At 29.5% G+C, this 25,866-nt stretch overlaps 2 protein-coding genes across 5 annotated transcripts; one reads left to right on the forward strand and one right to left on the reverse strand.

Annotated features, from left to right (window-relative positions):
- prom (prominin) lies at positions 1-25,856 on the reverse strand. 4 transcript variants are annotated; one of them, XM_085201840.1, is made up of 18 exons: positions 24,735-25,856; positions 24,603-24,658; positions 19,608-19,831; positions 18,382-18,569; positions 17,268-17,363; positions 16,450-16,652; positions 16,169-16,304; positions 13,987-14,157; positions 12,269-12,368; positions 11,515-11,596; positions 10,415-10,578; positions 9,733-9,954; positions 8,989-9,104; positions 5,477-5,667; positions 3,675-3,833; positions 2,372-2,505; positions 1,459-1,514; positions 1-788 (listed from the first exon to the last, which is right to left on the reverse strand). In XM_085201840.1, the coding sequence occupies exons 1-18, from the start codon at positions 25,732-25,734 to the stop codon at positions 637-639; spliced, it is 3,450 nt and encodes a 1,149-aa protein (XP_085057966.1). In that variant the 5' UTR covers positions 25,735-25,856; the 3' UTR covers positions 1-636. The 4 variants fall into 4 exon arrangements, with proteins under 4 accessions (XP_085057966.1, XP_085057967.1, XP_085057968.1 ...); XM_085201841.1 differs by having other exon boundaries at positions 1-1,120; XM_085201842.1 differs by having other exon boundaries at positions 1,459-1,518.
- On the forward strand, positions 21,225-23,552 carry LOC146529237 (circadian clock-controlled protein daywake-like). The gene is made up of 5 exons (XM_085201980.1): positions 21,225-21,419; positions 21,917-22,145; positions 22,381-22,505; positions 22,783-22,935; positions 23,335-23,552. Exons 1-5 carry the CDS (start codon positions 21,347-21,349, stop codon positions 23,481-23,483), a joined length of 729 nt encoding a protein of 242 aa, XP_085058106.1. The 5' UTR covers positions 21,225-21,346; the 3' UTR covers positions 23,484-23,552.
- Positions 25,857-25,866: the final 10 nt, after the last annotated feature.

A 25,866-nucleotide genomic window follows, 5' to 3' on the forward strand; every position in this document is an offset into this window, starting at 1 on the left:
TTGACAATGAATTATTTATTTATTTAAATTATATACATTTATGTTTCGAAATAAATATTAATGCAAACGTTAAATAATTACAATTAGATCTTTGGCTCTAAATTTCCATATTAAAATCTAAAAATCAACACCAAAAAGAATACCTAAAATACATAAATATTTAAAATTACTCTTTAAATACTATATTACTATAACAAACCATTTTTAATTTATCTATCACTTTAGAACAATATTGTATTAGTAGGTACTTTAGTTAATTTGTCGAACAAGAGTAGATTATACGTACTCGTATATACAATGTCTCAAATGAGAATGTTTCATAATTTGTGGTTTTGTTTATTATATTGGTGATCGTAGGTTCAAAACTCTACAAAAATATTATTTCAATTGTTTTAGTTAATCAGGATATTTTAGGTAAATGGCTAAACATATGAGTACTCCTTCGCTAAAAAAATATTGAATTAATTATCTACAACTTATCCATTTGATTAAGGCCTCATATTTTAACTAAAAAAATCCAAAAATATTACTTTCGACTGATTATTCTTTATAAAAAAATTTATAAGAAAATAAATGTAAACAATATGATGTAATCTTAAAATATATATTCACGAGGTCGTCTTTAAACGTTGTATTTCAGGGCCAATTCGTCATTTCATCGTACATTTTTGTGCTAGAATATAAAATTCTATCCACTTCAACACTTTTATTGGAATCAATATCTGACCCATTTTCCATATAAGTAAATGAATAATCACCAACTGTCGTTTCTGGGTGGCGGTGGTGGTCTGTAAAGTGAGGTGCTAGATACAGTAAATAAATAAGCTTAATAATTTGTTACTTTAAGGCAATTTGATATTATAAAAATAAGAACAAAATTTTTAGAGCAACATTTAAAAGCTCTTACCTATTCATATATCTAAAAACTATTTATATATGATATAATATATAAACTATGCAATATAATAAATCTGTGGGGAAAGTGTAAGTTATGTGTGAGTTATTAAGATTTTAATGAAACTTTTAAAGTAGCGTAAGTGTGTTAAATAAGCTTCAACGTTGCACGTCACGAACTCGGTTCTTGCAAAGTTTGGATCCTTATACGTATTTATGATCACATCTGCAATGTTTTAATAACATTTTAGATGTGTTTTTTGGTGAATTACTTCCAAATATGGAAATATGGAAAAGTGAGACAACATTCTTAAATAGATAGGTATCGTATATAGGTTTCGAACTCCGATGATACTTTGAAAATGAAATTCATATAAATATGTAGGTTCAAATCAAAGAAATTACAATGAAAGTCTAAATAACCGTAATTAAAACGTTAAGGATATCGTTTGATATGGTCTTCATTTCAATTTTAACTTCGAAGATTTATTTCCCTTTCCTAAATTAAATAACTATTTTGGACCTGTAATTGTACGAAAAAAACATAGTATAATAATTACTAACCCTGGTGTGTTCCAGTTTGTGTCGTCGCAGGGTGCTGTTGCAGGTGTTCCGGGTTCCTGTCTGTTCCAAATTTATTAGTCATATCCGAAATTATGATTATATTTTAAGCAAACCCAAGATAATATTAATTTATATATTATATAATTACACCAGAAAAAAATAATTAGTTATTGATTATTGTATTATATTGTGTTAGTACGCTGAAAAGTAGTTTTTTTTTTCTATTACGTAAAAATATATTAAAAAACACTACACTTCTCGTCTATAACAATATGTAACTTTCATTCCGCAATATATAAATATATATTTGTTATAAAATCCCAACACAAAGAACCATGTAGTTTGCAAGCTGTACACAAAACGGAAATGGGTCTGTTGCCAACCGGAACTAAAGTCCCGTGGCGTAGTTTACGGTTACAGACATTTTATTTGTGGACAATCCAATTTATATAAAAATATGTTTTTTTAGGAAACAAATACGCTATTGCTATATAAAGCTTTTGGTTCACTGTGATCGCAATATATCAATCAGTACAATATATAGTTCTTTGCTTCACTCGCTTATTGGAAGCAATTTAAAAATCTATATATTTTTAGAAATATGCCTATTTAAATATATTATATTAAATTATATTAATTTAATATATAAAATGCTTCTAAAAGCATTAGGGCTTATTTCATATTGATGGGTTGGACATTATCAAAAATAAGATTTTCTTCGGCTCTACGCTTTGTGCCATAAAGCAGAGTAGATTGAGAGATATGGTGTGGAGACACTCCCGTCTTCACTTGGACGTTGGAAATTGAATTCAATGCCGTAGTTTATTTATTTTCAAAGAACTTATTACACTGAAAATTAATGAAAAATATGTTACACATTAATATTCATATTGATAATTTAAACGAAACTCACCCTAAGCTTGTCAGTGATAACGGTTCTAAAGCTCTAAGCTTTTTACTATAGGCCCTCCACAACTTCACACATAGCGGCGTGAACACTGTGCACCATATGAATCCTAGGAGAAAGCCGCAAAACCACCACCCATGCTAGAAACATAATAATTCTGGATAAAAATAAAGAATAATCTTCTTTTTACTTAGACGTAATCATCATCGTGGGCATTTGTTTAGTGCGATGGATATTTTAATATTATTTTTATTTGTTAATCTCATTGGGTCGTTGTCTATTAAATATTAAATAATATAATACTTATATACAGGCTGAGTAAAGTTGTAAAAGAAGTTTGATCCGATACTCTCGTAATATTGAAAATAATTTTAATATTAGCCTAAACCTAAATAAAAGCTTTTAAAAATGATAATATTTTTTAACCGACTTCTTTATTCGAAAAAGAGTATGTTCGCTATGTTTTTAATCAACTTGTTCGTAATTTGAAGGCGTATTTTGCATACAAGTATATTTTTAAGTCGGTTTTATTTAAGTACTTTTTACAATATCTTTTCTAAATTCTAAATTTTTTTTTTCATAAAATAACCGTTTCAAAATATCACAGTTTGGGTTTTGTTTATTCTTTATTATTTTGTTCCAATGAAATATAACAATAACTATACATACAATAGCATAGAACGAATACTGGGCAAGGATTTTTGAACAATACAATATTACCCAATAAAGGTTATATAAACATTGTCTTAATATAACCGTTTCGAATACCGTAAAATATGATGATAGGGTGTCGTCGTCGTGTCGTATAAACGTGCTTAGAAATGTTAATATTTTGTAAGTTAAGGTTTTTATAATATTTTTGTATAAATATAAAACGTATTAAGTCAAAGGAGAAAAGTAAATATAATTGTTTCTTTTACTAATCAGAAAATTATTATCTTCTTCCTTGTTAGTAAAAAACTTTAGGTAACAAACAGCACCTAAACACAAAAATCCCAACACAGGAACAACATCACTTTCAATATAAATATAGGTACATATTTGAAGCTGGCATGGCGCAGTAGACTGTAAACGATACGGTTATGGATTCGATCCCCACTCACGGGAATGTTAAGATAATGAACGAATTCATTGCCGCCTCTAAACATGCAATGTCTCAAAGATTCGGCAGAAAGTGGGAAATAGAAGTGGAACTTAAAGGGTACGGAGTGTTTTAGCACTAGGATCCCAGCTTCCCTCTGCCTACCCTGCTGTGTGCGGGATACAGCGTAAAGATGCAAAAATAAATCAATAAATATTGAAGACATACCAGAGAGGAAACATAATGTGTGCAGACCAAGGACCTTAACGCCGCAAACACTGCAAACAGCGGCCCACATTTTCCCGCCCGTTGGCTCGCCGCGTCCAGCACGTGGGTGCGCCATCCCGCAGTGTGCGAGATCAAGCGGGATATGAATGTCGATACTTTCTGTGAATTTTTTATTACTAAGACAGGCTTTTTATATAAAACCCACCATAATACAACCACACTAAGTAAAGAAATATATATTTTTTAGAAAAGGTATAAAACTTTGAGTGGAATTTGAACTTTAAGTAATGTAAATGTAAGAATATATTTCAAATTGTTTTGTTTAGATTGGATTTTTTATTTAATATTAAAATAAAACTTTGAATAAAACAAAAAAAACTTTTAGAAATAATAAAAATCATAATAAGTCCGTATTATGTGAAACAATAAAAAATATTGTAACTATACAGCTAAAAAGGACAAAACAATTTTTGAATTGGGTCAAGTAAATTGGTGCCAACAAAAAGAAATAACACAATACTTACAAGAATTCAATATAACTTATTATTTCATTCGAGGAACTTTATTAATTTATTACAAAAAATATTAATATTTGAAATTTTGCTACATTTCCGTTAATTTATAGTCTATTGTCTCGAGAAAGAAAGTTAAATATACCTTATAACTTATATATTGGAGATAAATCATGAATATTGTAAACATACAATAAATTTACTGATTTTATATATAAAATATTTTTTTTAATAAATAGTACAGATTTATAATAAAGATTTTTGCTTTTGTATTAACATATATACATATATAATATTCAATTAATTAGCTAATTGAACTGAATGCGAATCAAAATAATTTATTGATATTTATTTACAGCAAGCATATTTTAATGCAGGCTTATGATTTACAAATGCAGAAGTTATAATAAGTTGTATACAAATTGTTTGATGTATATCAGAGTAGGCGGAGAGAGATGGTGACCAAACCCTCTTGGTGGATAGATATAGATTCAAATTCAAATTTTATTGTTATAAAAGCCTTTATCGTCAGGTTTCTAAAATAATGTAGTGTCTTAACGTTCCTTCTGCCTTACTTTTTATTAAAAAAAATCTGAAATGATTCGTAGAAGGAAATAATCTATTCATATTTTCCTATTAATTCAATATTCAATAGAATTGCTTGCGAACTATTCCTTTAACAGAGAAAAGTATAAAAATGAAGCTAACAATATTTATGATGAGAAAATCTAGAAACTCCACTTTGTTACAAAATAATATAAGCATTTGTGTTTATACTGAAATTAAAAGTCATAGTAGTGGAAAATAATGGTCCGCACGTAGACATCTAATTGTCTTGTTCTTTGTATAATTGCGGGACGGACGTGACTGATTAGGGTACGAAAAAAAGGTTAATTAAAATATTCTATGGTATATGTAATGTGACGTTATTGTACATTTCTAAAAGGTAGCCTTGTAGGTATATAATGCTATTTCATATTAAATCCCGGCAAAGCTTTGAGTAAACGTTGATTATAGATTCAAGTTAAATTGAGTTCTATATTGTAAATATGCTAGGGCCTCAAGTGCTAATTAAATATTATTAAAGCAATAGTTATATATAATTGTAACTTTTAACTATGTATATTTCACATTGATTTATTAATATGATTCTTACTATTGTTGTTTTTGTTTTTTTTTTTTATTACTTAGTGCAAAAAAAACCATATTTATTTGTGAATTTCTTTTTTTTTCTCCATATTTTTTTGAAATTTGTTAATATTTTAGAATTACAAATAAATTATTTGTTACCTTCTGCGCAATAACCTCCCCCTGGTTGTCTATATAAAACTGCGCCGTGTGTATGTGGCTTAAGGATATGTTTAGTTTTCTTCTAAAGGGCATCATTTGCAGTTCCAATTCTGTCAATTTGAAGACCAATTCCGTACGTATTTGTTCTAGCGGCTTTATGTTGGATTGGTGGAGCCTTTGGGTCCTTGTTGCTGCAATGTTATGTTAGGACTGTTAAGACTTACATATTATTTTAGTATTGGTTCAATATAAGTAGAAATATGGAGAATTTAGGCCATCATGGCGAAATGGCATATCATAGAAATAGAAAGTGGAATGTGGGTAAGTTGGTTATGGGTTCTATCTCAGTTCTGTAGTGTAATATTAAACATATTTTTATCTTTCCTCTCTCTTAAGGCAATGCGTGTGTTTTTCAACTTCCAACATCTCGGAATCCTACAAAAAGATCTATTTCATATAAACATAATAGTTATAAAGGTAAACAATATAAATATATTCATCATTGATTTATGACTTTCTAATCAGCTATTCTTTTAATTTAATTACAAAACATTATTTCTCTTGCATTTTTAATTAAAATCTTATTTTATATATTGTAAAAACATTGTGTAATTTATTTTAGATAGGTAGGTAGTTACTATAACGTAACCTAAATATTTTATACTGTAAAATTATCTCCGGTAGTAGGTATTTATACGGTTAAGTTGTACAACAAGCACACACTAAGTGTATTGGTGCCTTGGCAAATAAAACGGCAAACATGTAGTATCAAATCAAAAAATTTTAGTCGTCTTAATTTTAATGATAGTTATCTTTAAGCAACAACGATTAAAAATATTAATGAAATATAAAAAAACACTTTAAAATAATTTTGCATATAATGATATATACATGGATATTATAAAAAATACCATATTTTTCGTTCTAAATAAAAAAAAAGGTAATAGTTTTATTATAATCTCCATTTGAAAACAACCAGTTATCATATATTTTTTTTTTTTTTACTTAAAATTAAACTATTTAATTCCAAAAGATTATTGTTAATAGATTAGTTATGCACACAAAAAAAATAATATCATAAATCTATGAAATTCTATTAACTTCAACGTATAAGTACTTTTATTTTATGTTCAAGTTGTATTAGTTTTTCAAAACTCTTAACCGAGATGCAAAAAATGTGTCACGTAGATTATATTTGCAAATAAAATGGACTATTTTAATTAAATTTTCAATCGGTGTTATTGAAATGTTGAGAGTATAGGTAAGTGCTTTGTTCGATATGTGTAGATAAATATTCCCGTTGATTAGTTTGACATTGTGGGTAACTGACATAACTGACAAAAGATTGCGCGCTCTTGATCTGAACTTCATCATCATCATCAACAGCCGTTTTTATCTGAATTTATTTATAATTAATTCTCGTACATATGGCGATTGCTATAGTTAAGTATAGAAGAATACATAATAAATATATTTAAAATTTTGTTAAAATACCTGTCTAGTACCTATCATTTTTTTTTTAAGATATTTACATACGTGTATGTTTTTGTAAAAGCACTTAGTATGTGACAGAAATTTAATAAAATAAGAATATTATGTATTAATGTAAATATGTAGGTAAAATATCACAGCGGAGTTAAAGCGACAGTAGCGCTAAGTTGTTTACTTACGAGATGTTGTGTGTAGAGCAAAGATAGAATTTATACAGCGCTTGAAGCCGTCTCTTTATGATGAAATGAGAGTCATTTCATTAATGAAATGTATTGTTTTGTGAGAGTAGGGTCTCTTAGTTTTTTTTTTAGCGTTTTCACACCATTTAAAGCATCTCTTCTATTTATTATAAAATTGTATGCCCTTTTATAAAATGTTTGTAAATTAATATCATTGTAGGGTATAGGTATATTACTTACTATCAACGCGAAATTTCAAATAGGTATAATAGGTTAAATATAACAAAATAAATCAAACCTACTAAGTACATGTATTTATGTATATATGTATCTATCTTTGTGTAGGTTTATTTATTTATTTTATTTTATTTATTTATTTTTATATAGTTAGTACTATTCACACCCTACTCACTATTTATTTGTTTTTTGCGATTTCCAATGCCTCAAGGTTGCCTGGAAGAAATCGCTATTTCAGCGATAAGGTCGCCTATTGTACCATTTTGTTTTATTTGTATTTTTCTATTTCTTTTTTGGGTGTACAATAAAGAGTTTTTATTATTATTATTATTATTATTACATGATTATAGTGATGCTTTTTTTTATTGTAGATAGAACGAATTTTATTGTAGATAGACGATGCGAACGATGGTGGAGCATGCTTGCTTAGGTAGTCCCTATTCACTCGTTTTTTAAAGAGGGCCAGGTTAAACTAGTTAATACTATTCTTCAACGTATTAATTTGCATAAAGCAAAACTCACATATCATTCGCAGCTTAGAAAACTCTAACATAGATGGCGTTGATTGTTTCTGAATCGCGCTATTGAAACGTTCTAACCGAGGGCATATATAGATCCAATTTCTGAAATTGAATATCTTTCCGCCTATTCGGGGAATATATCTTCACGCTATTTCCCTAGCTTTTTGGAAGCGGATAACTTGGACTAAGTTGCCGTTATATATTACATAACAAAACAATATTATATAATTGTATATATATAATAGAGGCCAGACAAGGTGACGTGACGTGACGTTTATGGGTTCGATCCCTACTCGAGGAAGTCAAATATTTACGTTTATATTTCCATTTCTTCGCTCCGGCGTCAAGGCAAAGCGCGGTGTTGAGTTCTGTCACTCAACACGCAAAGCCTCCAGAATTCAACAGAAGTGGAGAACGGAGTGTCTTAATACTAGGTTCCCTCTACTTACTCTTTGTATCTGACTCTACATATAGACATACACATACATACTCTTTACATACAGACTGACAACAAAATCATTCTATGAGGGTTCCTATATTTCTATTTTTATGTACCGGGAAGCTTTAAAAGGCATTAACTAAAGATAAACTTATTCTTCTTATTCAAATTCAGCTTAACAGTGTTAACCATAAACTTGACGAATTTTTGTTTTATACATTAATTATAAATTATAATAAAAAACTTATAAATGCTTAATATACTATATTTTATTAAAGCACTGTTTATTTAATAAATGAAGCCTTAGAAAGTACTTGATTTATTATTTAATATTTCATAATACCGGGAACAAAGTAGTCCCGTGGGCAGATTAAACTTGATATTAAAATTTTCATTTTCAATCAATTTGATTAGGGTTATTTTCATCTATGAATTATTTTAAGAATCAAAGAATAAAGTTTTATCTTTACGTTCTCCACTTTTCACCAAATCTAGAACCATATATGATTATGATATTTTAGGAATGTGGATTATTACGCATTAAATGGGTGGTGGTTAACGTGTCTATATTATACTGTAATTTTCTATTAAAACAAGAAATTAATTTATTTATATTTAATACTAAATTATAGTATTATTACATACCTAAAGTTTGTAACCTTCCTGCAGTGTTCTGATCCGTTACTTGAGCTGCAACATTTTCTAATTGATCCACAAAAGATGGTAGGTCTTTGCCGACAACCGGTCCGTTGTAATCCATTCTGAAATAAGAAAGATTAATTTTAATCAATAATTGCACAAAGTTTCAATTCAATTGAAAGAAAATTGAAGAAATACTAAAGCTGTTGTGGCTAGTGGCGTAAATTAGAAACGTATAGAGGTTGTGGGTACTAATTAGTTTCGAATATTTATAATTAATTAGGTATTTTTGTTCCTCTAAATGAAGTATCTGTAATTTTGTATCGTTCCGTATACTTAACTTAATTAACTAATTTAAATAGTAATTTGTAAATGTTTACTATGGCAGAATTGATCCTTTCTGCTTTTTAACGCAGATTTTTGGCACAGTTACAAAGTTTCAAAATTATTAGTAAGAAACAAAAAAGCTCCATAAGGCTTAAGCTCATAATTTTCGTATTCAAAATATTGTAAAATTAACTTAACTGTGTATTAAAAGCTTAAAAGGCTATGAAATAAGATTAGCAAAGATCATTAAAGTGAAATTGCTAATAAACAACAAGTAGGCACTATAAATATTACTTATAAAATCGAAGTATGAATAGCATTTTCTTTGTTCATATTTTTAGTAAAACTTCTACATTATATATTTAGTAAAGATAATATATACCTACTTAAAACATTATTTAAATAAGACTTTTTAAATCTTACCTGTATCTTGTTAAATTCACGTCAGACACTACTAGTATTCTGTTCAGGAGTTTATTGAAGCTATCAGATATTGTTTTCAGGAAGCCAACGTCGATGGTCGTGGAAAGCCTCTTCAAGTCGTCTTGTAATTCGTCCCATTCAAAATAAGATGTTTCTTTGTTGATATCCAATATTTTGTCTAACTGAAACACTATGTACGCTGGCTCGTTCCTTTCGCATTCTCTGTAATAAACGAAATTTTGAGTAAAACACTTTTTAAAAATGAATATTTTTTATACGTTTTAGAAAACGTATAAAAAGTTGAAGTAATATGAAATTAATTTTGTAACGAATTTGAATTTTATAGGCCTCCCTTTTAGTGAGGTTATAGCAATTATCCACAGCGAATATTTTATTACCAAGACCACAAACAGTATATAAAGATGAAAATTCAATTTTCAGCTTTATTTATTCTTACTATCAGAGAACTAAATCTGAATATTACAACTACCTCATTAAACAGACTTAAAATGAAAACCTTGTATATTTCAAAAGAGATGAAGCAAATATTCATTATAATTTTCTTTTAGATATAAGTAAGTACTTTATGTTCAGTAAAATTTCCCTGGAATCTATAAAAGCTTTTTGTTGTATCAATAATTCAATTTTCAATGCTTTATACAAAAATGACATACAATATTACCTTAGAATATTTTTGACAGGCACTTCGATGGTTACGTTTTTTAGATCTCTGAACAAAGCGTCGAAAACTCCCTCGTTATCTGATAACAAGGGCGATGGTCGGTCTAAGAGCATCGACAGACCATTATACTGTTGTGTATCCCATAGTATTTGACAAGCGTAAATCTGAAATTTATAAAATAAGCATTGAAAGCCTAAAATAGTAATTAATTAAATGACATGCATTTAATTTTATGTTCGCTCATTCCTAATAAGTAAGATAAATTATTAATGATTCAGCAAGTTAGGCAGAGGGAACCTAGTTTTAAGTCATTCCTTTCCACACTTTCTGCTGAATTTTTCGAGGTATTGCGTGTTGTGTGGTGGACCTCAACGCCCGGCTTTTGCTTTCACGCATCTTCATTTCTTCATGAGTGAAGAATTGAAGATGTGAGGATTGAACCGACAACCGTCGCGTTATAGTTATACCCTTGTGCTCTTGCGTCACGGCGGCCTAAAGTTTATTTTTATAATAATGTTTTTTAGATTGTTCGGATTAAAAACGAAGTACTTGGTCATTATTTAAATTTAAAGATGTAATTTTCATAATTTTAGTCTTATATAAAATTTTATCAAAGACATTATTGTATATTAAAAGCTTAAACAGCTATTTAAATAGAGCAAACATCGTTAAAGTAAAATTGCTAATAAACAACAAGAAGACACAACATAGTAAAATTTGGATTTTTGGAAGTATTTTAAATTATTTTTATAATTTAAAACCTAAGTTAGGATTTTATTAATAATTTTAAACGGATTTCGATATTTATTTGTTTTATCTATATTTATGGCTTAGTTACATATACATATTTCATATGTAGAGTGGGAGAAAAATGGATTTAGATTTAAATGTGGCATTGCCTTGATTTTAAGACTTAGCCCGTTAGGTGGCGAAAGTTAATATCGCTGTTTCTCTTGCAAGGGAGTAAAAATAGTACATTTCTACAATTAGGCATTGAACCCACAACCATCGCACTGTTTTAACGTGACATGATGGCCTCTACTATTTGTAAATTTAATTTTAAATACAAATAAACACAAACTAGTAAACTATTAACGTACCTCAGCGTGCCCCGCGATCAGAAATGTAGCAGAAACAATACTCCATAAAATAATTGAGAAAATACATATGCAGAAAGAAGATCTAAAAATAATAATATCTATTATAAATAGTAATAAAATTTTAAGCAATGCGAGCTATTTGTATTTTAAGCTATAGATACAAAGAAAGAATGTTGTCTTCTGTATATGTGTATATTTTTTGGGCTCATGTTTTATCTCACATACGTATGCATAATGTCTCGATTTGCTACGTAAATTCGAAACATTGCACGTCGAATGGCAGAACTCAACCCAGCGCTTCATCTTGCCACAGCGATGAAATCAATATGGTTAATTCCCATGGAAGCGAACCCACACCGATCACATTTCAGTCAAACACTTTCCTACTGCGCTATGATAGCCTAAATCGGTTTTATATGGCTTCTATAAATAAGGAAATGGTATTGAAAAAAATAATTCGATCATAAATAGTATATATAACGAAAATGCAACTCCGATTGTGTGGTATGTCCTTGTATTTATATATATACATTTATTTTATTTCTTTTACAAATATTTATACATAATATGCTACAATGAAATTAAACTACTAAATATTTCGTTTGCTCGAGTGGGAATCGAACTCATAACCACGCACGCTCACTTCTGCTCCTGTGCCACGACTGACATCAATGACCTCGTCTGCATTTCCTTAACTAATTAACATACAATTAAAAAAAAAAACTATTTTATTAAAAAATGCTATGTAACTTACACTTGTAATGTCCTTTTCGCATGAATTTTAGCGTTCCCGCATCCGCAACACATCGCAAACAAAATGAGGACCATCACGAAGCCGAGGATTACATTACACCCTGTGAATAATAAAGTGACACTCGTGAGTGTGTTTGTTTTTTAAGTTTATTTTTTAAAATAGACTTTTTAATTTTCTTTAAATTAATATAGAATTAAATTAATTTTCTCTTCTTTGTTTTATAGTATTACGTTTACAGTTAATAAAAATCAGGAATATGGAAATTGTCCTAGAAGTACGGGTTTAAATCTGGCTAGGTTCAAATTTTAGTAAATAAAAATATTTTTCTTTTTCAGCTCGGAATAACACTTTAAAAACAACAACCTATGCTGCAGCTATTCTCAATTGGATATTTAACTATGAATTACTTATTGAGCTACGAGTATATATTCATATTTAGTTTGAATGTTATATGAATTCTGTATATCACCCACATATTGTACAGGATTTTGAGTAATACGCAACCTTTCTATGCATATACGCATAGTCATCATAAAAAATAACATAATAATCCATTAGATATCTTTATTGTTAGATATTTATTATTATTTATATTTCTTCGCTCTGGCACCAAGGCAAAAGCCTGGCGTTAAATTCCGCCATTCAACACACAATCTATTGAAAAATTCAGCGAAAAGTGCAAGACGGAGTGTTTTATCACTAGATTCCCTCTGCCTACTCCGTTTTATATGGGATGCAGCGTGAAGCTGATTGATTGTCTCTTTACCAAAAGTACATACACGTAAAAATGGAAACGCTGTAAGGGTTATTTTTCCGAATATGAAGATTAATATTGACAAATGAAGAGTCAGTTGTCAGCATTTGGGGGGACGTTGATATATACATGTTACAAATGAGATGGCCTTGTAGCGTCTTGTACTGTAGTAATATTTCTTACAAGAGAAGAAACAAAAAAAATATTTTCATACTTAACTGACATTAACGTATGAAAGCTATATTATAAAGTCGAAACCTTGAAAATGTTGCAAGTACTAAAATTATTATGTATATAAATATGTTTTCATTCATTTATTTATTGAAAGTTTTTTTTTAATTGTCTGCCTTAATCAGTTTACGATAGTTTGAGTTTAATAATTAATTTAGACCATGAATCCATAAAATATGTATGAGATTTTTATTCTGTCTTTTTGAGTTATAAGTTTTAAATTTTACAACTGTAGAGATAAGGCACCCCCCACCCCCCCTCTCCCCTTTTTATTTACATATTTTCAAAAACAACTTGAAAATATGTAAATAATAAAAAAGAGTATGTTTTTCTTAATTTAGTTAAAGTTCACAAGCTCAGTGCAAGGTTAGTCAAAAAATAAGAATACAAGTCAACACTGTATTAATTATCATTGCATTTATGTTAATATTTTTAAATTACGTAAATAAAATGCTTATCATCATTAATGCTACTTCCGTATATTATAATGCAAAAATAAAGCTCGAAAAAAATATTTTTATAACTTGTTATTATTAAATAAATTGTTGAGTTTCTAGTGTTATCTCACTCGCATCTCAAGTTCCAGTTCAGATTTCCAGCCTCGGAACGGAGTGTTGTAACACTAAATTTTCTCTGCCTACCCTGCTATGTGTGGGATATAACGTGAAGCTTTATTTTTTATATTGCATCACATTTCCTTATATATTCCAATAATCATAACATATAAACTTACCCAACATAATAATCCACCTCCACAATTCATACTTATTGACTCTATCCAGCCCCACATCCATATTTCTATCGAGAGTGTGCAACGCCACGGAGAGGTATCGCACTATGTCGCTCAGTACGCGCGCTGAGTCGTGGACTATTTGTCTACGGTCTTCTATGTCGCGGACTATATCTGCGGAATTGGTACTTTTGTTACTTCATATTTTTTTGTTTTTAGTCCATCGAGTTTGTAGAGAAAATATTTTTGTTTATATAAATATTTTTACTTTTGCAACTGTGCATTTTTGTTTTGGCAAATATTTTTTTTTCGCTCGATGTTATCTTTGTGATATTTGTAGATTTTTTATGGTTGCATTGTTATCTGATTTGTTATTTAGATCAAAATTTCTAAATATTAATATTTTACACTAATATGTGGGTCATAATCAGAAAAGTGGACATTTTCGAATTCGTAACGTAACTGATAAGTAACAACACTGATAATGTTTGTTACGAAACTGATGTCATAAGGCATTATACACAACAAAATAAGGATATTATATGAATAAAATATTGTTTTTTTTATTTAATGAGACACAGATTAAAATTTTAAAGATTCAATCGTTGAATTAACAGATTATAAATGTAAGAAGAAAACATAACAAACTGACAATATGAACAATATAATAATGCTAGTTAGTAACGTAATAAACTTATATTTCTAGTTAGAGATCACAAAGTTAATGATAAAATTAAATCCACTTTAAAATATATTAAAATTTGAGTTGTTATCACTGGAATTAAGTTCAATTCTTTGTAAGTGTTTATTCCGCATATCTTCATATTTAATAGGATTGGTCTTTTTAAGACGTTCTCTATATCTTTTATGTATTTCAGCACTTGACATAGGAGCCATGACGCTTACTGAAAATACAAAAATATTTATCAAAAAATAATAATCACAAAATCACAACTAATTTCAGGCAGAATAAAAAATATTTTTAACTAAATCGGTTCAGCTGTTTCTGAGATTAGCGTGCACAAACACAGTCAAACAAGCAAACAAGCAAAAAACTTAAAAATCATTATTTTTGGTTACTTTACTTTATGAAAAGTCACTAATAGTTTTTTTCATATGCCAGCAATTTTTTTTTCTTATATACATATCTTCCATATACAAGCACCGGTTCGATACAATTTTATTATAAACATATATAAGAAAACATTGGTACCGTAATTGTGAACTAGGCTTCATATTTTCTCAATTTCGTTACGTAACGAAATATAACGAAATTGAGAATGAAATCTGAGAAATTCTAACCCTTTTAAATATTTGCTCATAAGCCACGTGTTACATCTGCAAGCACTGAAGTTCTTTTTTGAGATTTTGTAAAAAGAAGCAAATAACATAAACAAGAAAACGAAATTATAGAATACTTACCAAAATAAAAGCCGTTTATAACTCTGAGATGTAATTTCACGCATTCCCTCTAAAACATTTGAACCCCTCAACTGCTGCGAGTACACTACTGGTTGTAGCTACGACAGCATTGACTTTTAGAATTATGGTGCCACAACAAAAAACAATATTAAACACCATCCAAAATAATTGCGTTCATCATTTAATTGTACGTTACTAGCCCTGAGTAACAAAAAGACAATATTTTGGGACAAATTTACTTAACTAATATATATTGTTTATTAAATAATGTATCAATAAAAGTAGTTCTATTTAATATTATGCATAAAGTAAAGTAATATAAACATATCTGAAATCAAATAAAACCATAAACATTCGTAACAAATCAATTCTTAAAAAGTAAAGTGGTGAATGGGACACGAAAAATTGTATGGAAGCATTTTGAAAGGTTTTTTGCAACTAACAACAAATACTATTATTTGCCATAATACATTTAAAATATTACAAAAATCTTTAAGTTAATAAATAAATTTATCGTAAATGGCAAAATATTTAAATTATCTTTAAAATTGTATTTTTAAAACGCATTCAAAGTAGCGGGACAAGAAAAGACACAAAAAGGACACTTTTTCTGATTATGACCCATGTACAAACATTTTCATAAAAAATAAATATGAACTAACATAATATGTAAAACTCTCGTGGGGTATTATGTCGTCTTCAAAACTACTTAAATATTTATTCGTAAGTAACTCATTTAATATGTAGGTTAGTATCCTCTTACCATCTCTAACACGTTGTGTTTGCGAAGATATGGCGGACGGTAAAGTTCGTATTTCCTTTTTAGCGATGAATATCGCTTGTGTTAAGTTCACAACGCCTAAAGTTTTCAATTCTAATAGCTGTCGCTCTTGAAGTATCTAGAAAATTAATAATTTCACTCAGTTTATAAATGACTAGAAAATCCAAAAATATGTAATTTACTTATGCATATACAGACTTTAATGGAGAATGTACCAAGATCCATTTAATTTCAATAAAGAATACTTTGCTTAAAATACTTACAGAATCAAATTTCATCATAACATGTAAGGTGTTAGTATTAAGCGTATCACATAGAGGTGCATCCTTTTGTATACAGTTTCTTTTCATACTGTCCAATTGCACCGTCAAATCTTTTATTCTATCAGATGCACCGGTTGCTAGGAGACCGGCTTTAATGCAGATATCGCGTAAAGAAGACATTTTTGTAGATAAATCCTCGCTTTCTAAAAAATATTTTGTATTTAACATATATTTAATAACTAACAATAGGCCGTCCGTGGGGAACGGAATGTCTTGTCTGAAACGGAACACTAGGTCCCCTCTGCATTGCATGCTACATGCGGGATACAGTATGGAGTCGAAAAAAAATTTATAAAAATGAATTGATTAAATCATCAACGTGCAACCTAAACACTTAAAGAACGGAATATAATGAAATTAGTGATATACTTTAGATAGGTGCTATAGGAACTGTTAATAACACTTATTTTTAAAATACATCTGTTTAGGACCATCCGCACAGAAGAATTGAGGGGTATATGATTTTGTTATTTAATTTCATAGATTAATTTTAATAATAACAATGCAAAAATGCAAAAAAGTGCCAATTATATATATAATTAATCAACTAAAATAATAAATTTATTTTTAATATTTAATTTAAAAAGAAGTACGTGTTGAAAAATAATATTAAATATACTTTATTGCACATTAAAAAAAATAAAAGAACATATTATACAAACTTAAAAAGTAATAAAAAAAATACAAGGCGGCTTTATCGCTTCAAGGGATCTCCAGGCTACCTTTGAATATTGGAATTGTATAAAACAATTCATCACCTGTTATAATATCTGCCAAAGAGTCTAGAACCAGGTCAATCCCGCTCTCAGAGACTATCGCTTGTTGTATCGGTTGTCCCAATAGGGCTTCTGCGTCTGCAATGGATGAAAATAAATTTCATAATGCTTTTTTAGCTGTGCAAATAAACTTTATGTATTTTTTTATTATATTTTTTGTCTAATATTATAAATGTGAAAGGATGTTTTTCCACTTCCAAAAATGTGGTAGGCATGTGTACAAAACCAACTTAATTTTTTTCAGATAGTTTGCAATTCTACATGTTATAGTATATTTAATTATTTTTGTATTAAGTAAATTGTGAAATTTATATTTACAATGATATTGAGCCATCTAGGTGTTTTTCTGAAACTCCACGTTTGCCCTTCTTATTATGTCAAGGGATCGCACTCTACGGAAAGAGCTCGTTAGGCGAAAGAAAATAACCTTTTGGAATGCTAGAGGTAAACAAAATTTCCTTTCAGTTGATTACAGTTTTGTACAACTACTTATAGAGAAAAATAGACGGAATTCAATCATATAATGAAAAAAAATATTATTGTATAACATTTTTTTCAAATTGTGTCAATGTTATATCAATTTCACCATAGAAAATTGGTGCACGACGTATGTATACATATGTGTATACCTCCTAATAGGGAAGGTTGCTTTGCCTTATTAACACAGGAATAGCAAGTTTATTAACTCACAATATTTTAAAATTACGAGATCATTAAAGTGCCAATCCCTAGAATGGTACAAATAAGACTTTAAAAATATTTAATAGCCAAGTTAAAACCTAGTATTAGTAACTAGTTTATCAATTTAAAATGTGTAAATAGTTTATAACAAACACGCTAAATTTTACTACTTGTTGTCCTGGTTACGCTGACAAGGGCATCATGTTTATGCTAGGCAAATATTGTACTGTCATGATTGAAGATATGTGACCTAATTTAAAAAAAAAAAATAACAAGCAAGATTTTCTTAAATGATTCTTTCTTAAATTATGTCCTATCAATTGCAAGATTTCAAGATTTGGAAGATCCTTACAAAGTAGAGACTTTCAAAGACACAAGTAAATTCGATAAAAGCACGCTATATGAGTATACATGCCTCTTAAATCTTCCTTATAAGCGTAATACACCATGTCGACTGGTGGTACAAGGCTGTGGTGTAATTCCGTTGCAGCAGTTGAAAGCCAGGACGCTATATCTGCGCACGCGCAGCTCAAGATGTTCCGGCTTTCCGCTACAGCTATACGAGACTGCTCGTTGGTTAACACCATACCTGATATTAAGAAGCTGAAATATTTAATGTTTTCATATATTATAGGTTACTTTAGTTTCATAAAATAATTATAATTTTTAACATAAAATAATGTACTTCAGCCACATCTCATAAATAGAGCCTAACCAAACTCTCATCGAGTTTGATATGTATTCTTTACTTTAAAAAAATAATCGCGAATCCCTTGAAGTGTATACTTATCAAGTAATAATTTAATCAACTTATTTCTACTTTCTTCTGCTATACGAAAAACTTGAATGTGATTTAGTGAATTATCAATTATAATTATTACACATAACAAGAATAAAAATAGATAAGATAAAATAGTGGATGTCTTATACGTACTGGAAATTCTTCACAAATGAATAAATTCTCCCTATTTTATATTTAAATATGTAATTCTTTCAATTATATACAATGCATAGTTAGTTACTTTTATTATATTTTAAAAAATATATTACTTTAATTGCATTAAGATGCTAAGTCACCTCGGTACTTGGTAATATCGTTGGGGCCGTCATTAGAGCCGTAATGCCTCGCGTTCCCCAGATTTCTACCTGCGTCCAATTGTCTTGAAAGCTCTTAATTGGACCGAAGGCGTTTGGGAATTGGGAACTTGATGGCTTTTTATTTACTTTACGTACTTACCGGCTCATATATCCTTATTTGATTTGAACCTTCTTAGCGAGAGAAAGTTTAAGTACAATGAATAAGAAACTAGTTTGGTAACTGAGAAACTTGAGTTAAATATTAGGGAATATTTTTTTCCCATATCACAATTACAATTTTCTATCTTAATATAATATATAATGATTTTATAATTACAACAAAAATCCTATAAATCTTCGAGTCATCTAGTAAAAACTTGCTTTTAAGTGAACTGAAGGTACGTTTAAGTTTACAGACGATTGCTGCACCAAGGTGCAATACAGAAAGGTCATCACAGACTCATTGTAATTATTCGCATATTTATCATTGACAACAATTCTTTAATAGCTTTTATTTTTTTAACATAAGGAAGTCAATATTTTATGAGAAATGCCAACACTTACCAACATATAAGAAAAAACAAAAAAGTAAATGTAACAAGTATTTTGTCGTGACAATCTCGTCCGTCCGGTTCCAAAAATAAAGTTCCAGATTCGATCTCATCAGTGCATTTTGATTTTGAAAACAGCGATATCAAACTTATTATAAAAAGGTAGATCGGAATAATAAGAGCTAGTATTCCAAAAATGATGATGAACACCAAAAATGTTGATTCCACTCTGATAGACTGAAACAATAAATAAAACTTAGTGTTTTAATCAGATTCAAGGCAAGATCTAAATAAATAAATAAATCTTCTGTTCGAGATGTTTGAATGTAAACGTGACGGTTGTGAGTTCGATTCTAATTTGGAGGAACAAATTATTTTCATTTCATTGCTCTGATAAACGGCGTTGAGTTCCAACTATCAACACGCTATCTCAAAAATTAGGCAGGAAGTGGGGACCACAGTGTCTTATTAACAATACCCTCTGCTACATATATGCACAATAAGCAAAAAAAAGTATTTTGTCTAACAACGAAAATGTAAGAAAATATATTATTCTCATGTGGAATGACTTAATATTACATCAGAAACAGGCTTGATTCAGAAATGACCGATGCATCTCGTCTGATGAGAAATAGGCTCATTTGTAGATTAAATAGAACCTCATTACCCTGAGTATTTGCTTAGATGATATTTTATTTTTCTGTCATAAAATACGTTGCTTTGCAACTAATGGATTAAATTTGATATCTTTGAAAGGCTACGATGCTGTGAATGCATTAGCAATATATATAATTAACTATAGGCTTTTCGATTTCACAGCCATATTTTTCTTTTATTTCTTTTATGTATCTGTAAATGATTTTCAAATTAATATTTTCATTTGTCTATGTTTACTTTCCAATAATGGTGGCATTATTTACATAATATGTAGAGCGGTCAAAGACTGTCATAAATATGGGATAAAGAATATTACCCTCCACAGTTTGTATTTTTCTATGGGGATTCTTAGTATGACTTCCATTAGCGAATGGATGACTTCGCCGCTATCAACTTACAGGAAGCGATCCTTTTAAAATGTCAAAGTCGGTGTATAAATAAAATCTTTTTAAATTTAATGCAGATTTCATTTATTTTAAATATATAATCAATTTAAAAATAACATTTTAGTATTTGTAAATCGATTATATATTTAAAATGCTAATAATATACAATAATATTATATTTTTATTTTTTATATATGTTTGTTGTTATTATGTATGTTATAATATTAACATGTTGCGTTAGCTTATACATTGGCGAAATTTAATAATTTAATATGAAATGAACTACAAATACTACTACTTAGTGTTAAGACACAGCGTTCCCCTCTTTCCGCCGATTTCTGGAGGTATTGCCTGATGAATGGCGGAACTCAACGCCGAAAATGATCTATAGCCGCAATAAAAATACAAAACTTAATATCCTTTTATATTAAACTTAAAGGTACATAATTGTAGCTTCACGAGTATTTTAATTACCAACTTTTAAATGATATAAAGTGGCCTCGACACAATCCCAATTACTAATATGTATTAAACATACGAAAATGGCCACCGCTTATATATTAAAATGTTGGCATTAAATAATTTTGCATACCAACATACACATGAGAATCGGAGGACGTATAATTTATAGTTACGATCTGAGCTCGGAGCGGATTAAAAAGAACTGTAGTTAATTGTTTTCTGAAATAATTAATTATTATAGAAAATAATGTTTAATCATAAAATAATATTATTAATTAATTTATTTGTTTTATTTTGTAAAGGTTCTTCAAAAGTGTCACGTAAGTAGTGTGTTTATTTTTGGTTTATTTTGATTTGATGTGAAACCATAGAGTTATGGTACAAGAAACAGTTTTTTTTAAGATTATTGAAAATTGTAACAAATTTTGAATGATAATATACAATTTAATTTACATTCTGTAATATTAAATATAGTAATTAGAAGATATCAAATTGATAGATATATTTTATATACCTACTTAAAAATCATTAACATTTAAAATAGAGAATATAAACGTATAATTAAACAGGCCAGTCGTAGCGCAGGGACTAAACGTGACTAGTTGTGGGTTCGATTTTTCCCACTTGAAATGTAATATTTATTTCAATTTATATTTTCAGTTCCTCGCTCTGATAACGAGGTAAAGCGTAGTGCTAGGTAAGTGCACGGAATACCTCCAGAATTCGGCGGAAAGTGAGGAACGAACTGCCTACCCTCTATGCTCGCGGGATACAGCGTGCAGCTGATTTAATTTAATTTTTAACGTACAATTTACAGCGGACTTCATTCAGCCATGTCCAGGATTAAAGCCAGATTGTCTAAAGAGAAATTTCCAGGAGACAATTCCTCAATTCGTCAAAGGTATACCAAGTTTAGGTATACCGCCTATGGATCCATTGCATCAGGACCAAGATAAAATTAATTTAGATTTACCGGGAAACTTCAAAATAGAAATGACTAATGGCACAGTCACCGGCCTTAGAAAATGTATTGTAGAAAATGTTAGGTAAGTAGTATGGTTTTTATAATTAATTTTTCTTGTATCTTTAAAAGTTAATAAGGAAGAAGTTTTACTCTCTTCCTGCTTTTCAATTTCAGAATGGAATTGATACTTTTTTCAATTTGATTCCCATTCTGAGGAACGTGTTTCGAGACATTTTCCCACTGTAAAAAAAAATATCGATCAATTACTTTTAATTCATAATTAGATAATTTATCTTATTGTACGTTTCTTTTTTTAGATTTGACGAATTAAGCGTTGACCTGGAACTCCGTTGCAATATAACATTGAAAGCGAAATATAAAGCCATTGGCAGAATACTGATTGTTTCTATTAATGGCGACGGAGATGCAAAAATCAAAACACGTAAGTCATCATTCTGTATTTCTTTTATATAAGACCACGACCACGCTCAAGACCACGCTCAAGATCGATGTTGGAATTATGAACGGCTTACAAATACGGGCCCTAATGTCTGTCTGGCTCATAGCAGAAAACGCGAAAGGAAAGTAAATTGATTGATGGACACTAGACTCTCTCTGTCTACTCTACTATATACGTGACGCAAAAAAAAGAAAATACTATAAATTTTAAATCTTGACAGTTTCTGTAAAAACTGTAAATTTATTTATGTTTTTTACAGCCAATATAATTTTAAAAGCAAAAATAAACTTAGAGGATAAAACGCGTGATGGTGTTGTTTACCGGGAAGTAAAAAATTACAAAGTTACTTATAAGTTTGGAGAGACTGGCAGTTTTGTCTTCACCAACTTATTTAAGGGGAACCCTGAACTAAGTAAGTACTAAAACAACCATTACGCTTTCAATTAATTGAACGGAAACTGTATATTTTTTCAAATTTGTATAGCGTTTTTGTAATAGAATAGCTTATGTTAGTTTCTAAAGGAGCTAGCTAATGAGGGAGCTATATGATTCTCTTGCTCATTGCTTATAGAATGATAAACCACTAAATAATTAATAAAAAAACGGCCAAGAGATAATAGAGAATCTCGAAAAATGGGCGAAAATTGGAGAATGGAGTGAACGAAAAAAGTATCATGTTTAAATATTAAGTACATATAATATAGATACACAACATGAAAAATATTCTCATGTAATAAGTAGATTAAGATTCAAATTCAACATAAAGCTTTTTACTTTAACTTTACTCTTCTATTTCAATTTTATATTTCAGGTCAATCAGTATTAGCATTCCTTAATGAAAACTGGAAACAAGTTGTAGAGGAGTTTGGAAAGCCCATCATCGACACCATCATTCACATTACATTCAATATCATTAAGAAATTCTTAAGTGTTGTTCCCAGCGACGAACTTTTTGTGTAAATAAAAACAAATGTTCTTGATTTAATAAGATATTAGAATAAAAAATATTAAATAAGTTAATTGTAATTATTCGCATGTGATTATTTTAACAAAATAATAATAATTTACCCAAATAGGTTCTATGTATAGCAAGCCTCTTAAATTTCATTTGCATAAAAACTTTGCAGTGATTTTTTTTGCAAATATTTCAATGTATATTACATAATTAAAAATAATATTAAAAAATAATAATTTAATTTTGTTGTTTTGCCAGTTTAGTTTTAGTTTAAGTTTATAATTATAAAGAGTTGTCATTTAAATAAATGGAATAACGACAAAAGTAAGTATTTGTAGAAAAATAATGTAATTTATATTAATACTTTTCTATATAATTTTCTTTTGATCTTAACAGGCTATTTATATTAATGTTATAGACATTTAATGAGATAAAGCCACGTGACATTGGCGTCATCAAATTAAATACTGGTCATATAATATACGACATTCATTTATTATCTCGATTTGAGAAAAAAAATATTTTTTTTCATTTCTATTTATTTATTTTTTTTACAATAGAATTTACTTCTCTTGGAGAAAATGTTGTAAAATTTCGTTCAGCTTTGAAAGAGAGAAGTTTTCGGATAAACTACATCGCATTGTTATTTTGCTGTGTTCATAGCACTATAGTGGGCAAGGTGCCTACTTTTTAAAAGCTTTGAACTTTAACCGGGATGGTTAAGTTTTTGTTTTTGTTGCCATATATTTTTGAAAAATATAATTATTGTAACGACTTATAATACATAATTGAATAAAATATAGTTCTTATTTAACTTCACGCTGTATTCAGTAGCAGGGGTAAGCAGAGGGAACCACGGAACCTAGTGTTAAGATACTCCGTTCCCATTAAGACACTTCGATTTTCCACTTTCCACAGCATACTGGAGGTTTCGCGTGTTGAGTGGCGAACTAAACGCCACGCTTTACCTCATTATCAGAGCAGTGAAATGAAAATATAAAATTTTCCATTTCCTACAGTGGGAAAGGAACCCACAAACTGTCACGTTTACTGTTGCACGTTTGTATCTCTGCGCCATGACGGCCTCTTATATAGTGACTAGAATAATATACACTCAAACTTACCTTTAAAAAAGAAAAGGGAAAAGAAAACTTCCCTCCAACAATATCCTTGACAGGACCTACGAATGAAATATTGATAGTTTTTAATGTGGTAGCAATATTACTATATTATTATTATCCTTTTTCATGGCTTACCAATTGGATAATCAGAAAAGTTTATGACAGAGAAAAATTTTGACATGAACGTGAAAGGGTGAATCCCGTTATCCAGTTTAAATTTTGGTATCAAATATGTCTGAGTTTGGGGTAAGCTACTAAATTTTATTTTAGCATTTTCTTTTGTCGTATAGAAGTCTTCATCAGTATCTTCAATAGTGTTCGTCGTATCATCTGATAGCACTTGTAATGTAACATTAATTAGACTTGTAAAATCATCTGATATATTCGTTGTTATTGGAATTATTGGTACGGTATTAGATATAGTTGCAATTTCAGTATTTGGTGTAATTGTTGTTAATGTTTCAATATTTTCCTCTGTTGTAACTGGTTCTTCACTTGTTACTGATTGAAATATATTAAATTTCTCTAACCAGGCCCTAAAAGCGGATGTACTATCAGAATTAAAAGAGTTTCTTTTGTTCAAAGTATTTCCTACACCTTTAATATTTTCCATTTCCATATTTTTCGCATAATTAACGTCGGAGTACGATCTTTCGTCTTTATCTGTTGTTTCCCTACTTTTATAATCTCTGTACGTTGTATCGAAACAACTATCCCCCACTAAGTTCATTGACTGTTTTAAACTGTAAGCTTTCTCATTTTCCAAGTCGCTTTTCCTTTCACGAAAATTTCCATCTGATAAAAGTAATTTGCTGGCTCCCCCATCTTGATCACTTTTTATTTTTTCAGCGACATTCGTTTCCCCAATCGGATGAATTGTCGAGATTGCTCGGAAATTTTCTCCTTGTACTTCTATAGAGTTACTTGGTACGACAGCATCGAAGACGTTCAGATTGTTTCCGGCCGACGCTGCCACGGTCTCATCCGTAGTTCGGATTTGTTGGATTTGCAAAGTAAAAACTGATTTCGCGGCGCCTGTCTCTAATGACTTTACTTCACTTGAAAGGTCACAGTCCGTTCGAGATAAAATTGCATTTGCTAATAAAATTGCTAGAGCCAACGGGGCTGATGACATTTTTTAATTTACTTTTCACTTATTTTTTTTCTGGTCACGTCGTATAATTGATAATATCGATGCGTTACTGCGGTACGGGGCATTGGAAAGGGGATTTGTAGCACTTAGTAGTCTGCCGTATGTACTCCACTT

This window comes from Heliconius melpomene, chromosome 18, assembly GCF_056956725.1.
Source record: "Heliconius melpomene rosina isolate 202511_hmr_F chromosome 18, ASM5695672v1, whole genome shotgun sequence".
In the NCBI taxonomy this organism is placed as follows: domain Eukaryota; kingdom Metazoa; phylum Arthropoda; class Insecta; order Lepidoptera; family Nymphalidae; genus Heliconius; species Heliconius melpomene.

Bases quoted from the DNA above. Each gene is read 5' to 3' on its own strand.
- LOC146529237 (XM_085201980.1), top strand. From the start codon at position 21,347: ATGTTTAATCATAAAATAATATTATTAATTAATTTATTTGTTTTATTT. The intron at 21,420-21,916 runs GTAAGTAGTGTG...TACAATTTACAG, and splicing joins AGGTTCTTCAAAAGTGTCAC to CGGACTTCATTCAGCCATGT. The intron at 22,146-22,380 runs GTAAGTAGTATG...TTCTTTTTTTAG, and splicing joins TGTATTGTAGAAAATGTTAG to ATTTGACGAATTAAGCGTTG.
- prom (XM_085201840.1), bottom strand. From the start codon at position 25,734: ATGTCATCAGCCCCGTTGGCTCTAGCAATTTTATTAGCAAATGCAATT. The intron at 19,832-24,602 runs GTAAGTTTGAGT...TTATTGTTTCAG, and splicing joins TTCCCTTTTCTTTTTTAAAG to TCTATCAGAGTGGAATCAAC. The intron at 12,369-13,986 runs GTAAGTTTATAT...TATTATTCACAG, and splicing joins GAGGTGGATTATTATGTTGG to GGTGTAATGTAATCCTCGGC.